This window comes from Cricetulus griseus, chromosome 3, assembly GCF_003668045.3.
Source record: "Cricetulus griseus strain 17A/GY chromosome 3, alternate assembly CriGri-PICRH-1.0, whole genome shotgun sequence".
Taxonomy (NCBI): domain Eukaryota; kingdom Metazoa; phylum Chordata; class Mammalia; order Rodentia; family Cricetidae; genus Cricetulus; species Cricetulus griseus.
The window spans coordinates 54,770,258-54,773,410 of record NC_048596.1 but is presented as its reverse complement, the minus strand read 5'-3'; the positions used below and the strand labels follow the sequence as shown (position 1 = coordinate 54,773,410).

The 3,153-nt window shown below is 51.4% G+C and overlaps 1 protein-coding gene across 2 annotated transcripts; it reads right to left on the bottom strand.

The window, feature by feature from the left end:
- Nucleotides 1–551: 551 nt before the first annotated feature.
- On the bottom strand, nt 552–2,899 carry CUNH11orf86 (chromosome unknown C11orf86 homolog). Of its 2 annotated transcripts, none has more exons than XM_027408678.2 (2): nt 2,552–2,899; nt 552–1,784 (listed from the first exon to the last, which is right to left on the bottom strand). In XM_027408678.2, the coding sequence occupies exons 1-2, from the start codon at nt 2,810–2,812 to the stop codon at nt 1,686–1,688; spliced, it is 360 nt and encodes a 119-aa protein (XP_027264479.1). In that variant the 5' UTR covers nt 2,813–2,899; the 3' UTR covers nt 552–1,685. The 2 variants fall into 2 exon arrangements, with proteins under 2 accessions (XP_027264479.1, XP_027264480.1); XM_027408679.2 differs by having other exon boundaries at nt 552–1,781.
- Nucleotides 2,900–3,153: the final 254 nt, after the last annotated feature.

Below are 3,153 nucleotides of genomic sequence, written 5' to 3'. Positions count from 1 at the left end.
AGAAACTGTAGCCAGCCTACCCAAGCTGCAGTTGCCCAGGCCAGCCCGCATGAGCATGCAAGACAGGCACTTCCTCCCTGAGCCAAGCCTGTCTCTATGCCCAGAGACTGCTGACTAAGAAACACCTGACCAGAGACACCAATGAAGAAAGGGCAATGCAACAGAGTCAGACACCTGAGCCAATGGGACCTTGGGAAGGGGTATAAAGGCAGGTCTAACTTCCTTTAATAAACGAGTCTGTAGGATGCTCTGCTACTCACTGGCTACCAGTGCCTGAGTCATTGGTTCTGTGTACTTTCCCCCTCTCTCCCAAGGGGGGGTCTGACAGGGTCACCTGCAACAGAGCAAGATTGCTCAATAGGTAAAAGCACTTGCTGTGTGTCCTTGATGACCTGAGATCCATCCCCAGGACTCACAGTGAAGAGTGAACCAACTCTGAATGTTGACAACTCTGACCTTCACATGTGCACTGTTATGAGTGCACACATACATACACCACACACACACACACACACACACACACACACACACACACACACATAAAAATGTAATAATTTTTAAAGTTTTTACTGTTGCCACAGTCGAGCTTCCAGGCCAAGCCAAGTTCCCAATGGCTGCCAGGGACAAATATTGCCCAGGACCTCTTTTGTACCTGAGTGGTCCTGCCAGATTTCTGAGCTCCAAGAAAACAAGGAGCCTATCACTGTATCTCCTGGACTTACCCAACCCCTCAGTGGACCCTGTGCCTAAGATATCAGGCTGGAACCTGAAGAACTCAGAGGACCCACTAGAAGGCCTGATACCTTTCAAAGAGCTCAGACCCTCTCTCTGTGTGGCCCTAGGAGATCCCTTTGCCCTCTCACAGTGAGACCTTGGACTCTGGGCTCAGACTGTTTCACAGGAGTTGGGAGAGGCTCAGAGCTTGCATGTTAGTCACTAGGCAAATAGTTTCCTTCAGCTCAGTGGCTTTATTCATGTGTCCAACCCCAGTGTCAGGTACTGGGTGTGTGTGTGTGTGTGTGTGTGTGTGTGTGTGTGTGTGTGTGTGTGTGAAGGAAGGTCTGTCTCTTCCCTTCTCTGGACCTCTGTTTCCCTCTGTCATACAGGGAGGGAGGGCTTCCCTGCTTCCTTCATCAGGATTCAGTGAGGTCGAGGCAGCAATATGCATGTTTGGGCTTCTTGGGAATTCAGCACCCATGGTGAGGACAGTCCAGATTCAGTCCTGGCCTTTGAAGGCTCACTGTCTGTGAGGGAGATCCAAGTCTTGGCCTGTCACTAGCAGGCCAAGGTGGAGTTTGGTCCTGTGACCAGGCGATATTCAAGAAATTCTCAGCCATGTTTGGCTTCAATGAACTCTGTCCTACAAGTGGGTGGCTGGTCTGTCTGGGGACAAGAGTGTTGATGACACTCTCATTTCTGTGTAGGTTCTCTAGGACCTTCAAACATGTCAGTCCAGAAGGCAGAGAGCTAAGTGCCTTCTCCTTAGGCCTATGGAGGTCTTTGCTAAGAGTTAGCTGCTAGAACAGAGAAGGACAGCCACAAAGGGCCTTGAATGACCGAGTGACAGAGGCCTCCTTGGGTCACATGACAAAGGCCAGAGCAGTTCTGAGTACAGGAAAGTCATGAAGAAGCAGATGAGAGACACAGGAGTCCAGCCGGTGGAGTGAGGGACAATCACAGCCGCTCTAGCTGTTGGTGTTCAATGAGGTCTCTGGGGAGGCTGGTCGATTCAGGGTCACACTGGGGAAGCTGGCGACAAAGCTCTTCCACCTTCTCCTTACCTGCTGGAAGACCAAAATAAGGAAAATGACAACATAGTGGTGGGCTTCAGATGCTGTTCCACTCACAGCCACCAGGTGGGAGTAGATCCATGAAAGAGGCTAAGCTCCTGCGGGAGGGGGACTCTGTCTCCCGGGAGGCAGGTCCAGGAGGGGTGGGGAAATCTATTCTTCCCTCATAAGAAAGCAGACAGTAACTTGCCAGAAGTCGAATTGGCCAATCTCCTTGCCTTCTGCTCTAGTCACCCTTCCAACATAGTATTACATTAATCATCTTAAAACAGCTCCGAAAGGCTGGCATGGTGATACATGCCCATATTCCCAGCACTCAGGACACAGTAGGAACAAGAAAGAGTTCCAGGCCACTCCCATCTCAAACACACAGAGTTCTGCTGGGTAGTGGTGGTGCACGCCTTTAATCTCAGTACTCAGGAGGCAGAGGCAGGAGGATCTCTATTCAAGGCTACCCTGGTCTACAAAGTGAGTTCTAGGGCAGTTACACAGAAAAACAGTTTTGAAAAACCAAATAACCAAACCAACCAAACAAACCCACACAAGTTCTGACCATATCCCACCCAGGCTCCGTTCCCTCTCTCCTCCAACCTTCATTGATTCCCCAGTGCTCACTGAAAAAAATCCCAGCTGCTTTCAGAGTGCAATCAATCCCTGGGCATTTTGCTTGGCTTTCCTCAGGGCAGCTATACTCTTAACCCTTTGCTGCCCTGGCTCCCCACCATCTCCCATGGAACTGATAATTCAATTTGAAGCCGCACCTGTTGGTATTGCCTCAGCCATCGCTGGCGGCCTTCTCTCTGGCTTTGGATCAGCTGCTCTGTGTCTCCCAGGGTCCCTGGCAGTCGCTCCTGAGCAGAGACCTCCAGTCCTTCCATGCCATCAAGGCCCTGCGACCTGGACTTCTCACGGCCCTGTCTGAGGCTCAGTGCCCGGTGGAGTCGGCTCTCCTGGGACTCATGGAGCTTCCCATAGCAAGATCGGGGTTCTCGAAAGGACCGACTGCGGTGGCTGGTCCCCATGGTTCTGGAAGCTGTCAGTGCTCTGTAACTTTGCAAGGCGGCCTGGTGCCTCCACTTGTATGATGGAGGCAAAGGTCAGTGCAGCTGAGGTGGCTGTCATAAACCAAAGGGCAGGCCACAAACACCAAACATCTGAGTCATTTTCCTGTTGTCTCCTCACCCTGTGGGACTATGTAGCCCAGGATGCCCTTAACTCATAATCCTTCTGAGTGCTCAATTGGCTCCTGTTGTCTTTTCTCCTCGCTCTACAAGCAGCCTTCTCTAACTACTGTACCCTTGGGGACCTTAGCCCCTCTGAACTTGGCCTTGGCCGTCCCCATCACTCAACTCATTGACATTAA

Bases quoted from the DNA above. Each gene is read 5' to 3' on its own strand.
- CUNH11orf86 (XM_027408678.2), bottom strand. From the start codon at position 2,812: ATGGGGACCAGCCACCGCAGTCGGTCCTTTCGAGAACCCCGATCTTGC. The intron at 1,785-2,551 runs GTGCGGCTTCAA...TTGGTCTTCCAG, and splicing joins GGCTGAGGCAATACCAACAG to CAGGTAAGGAGAAGGTGGAA.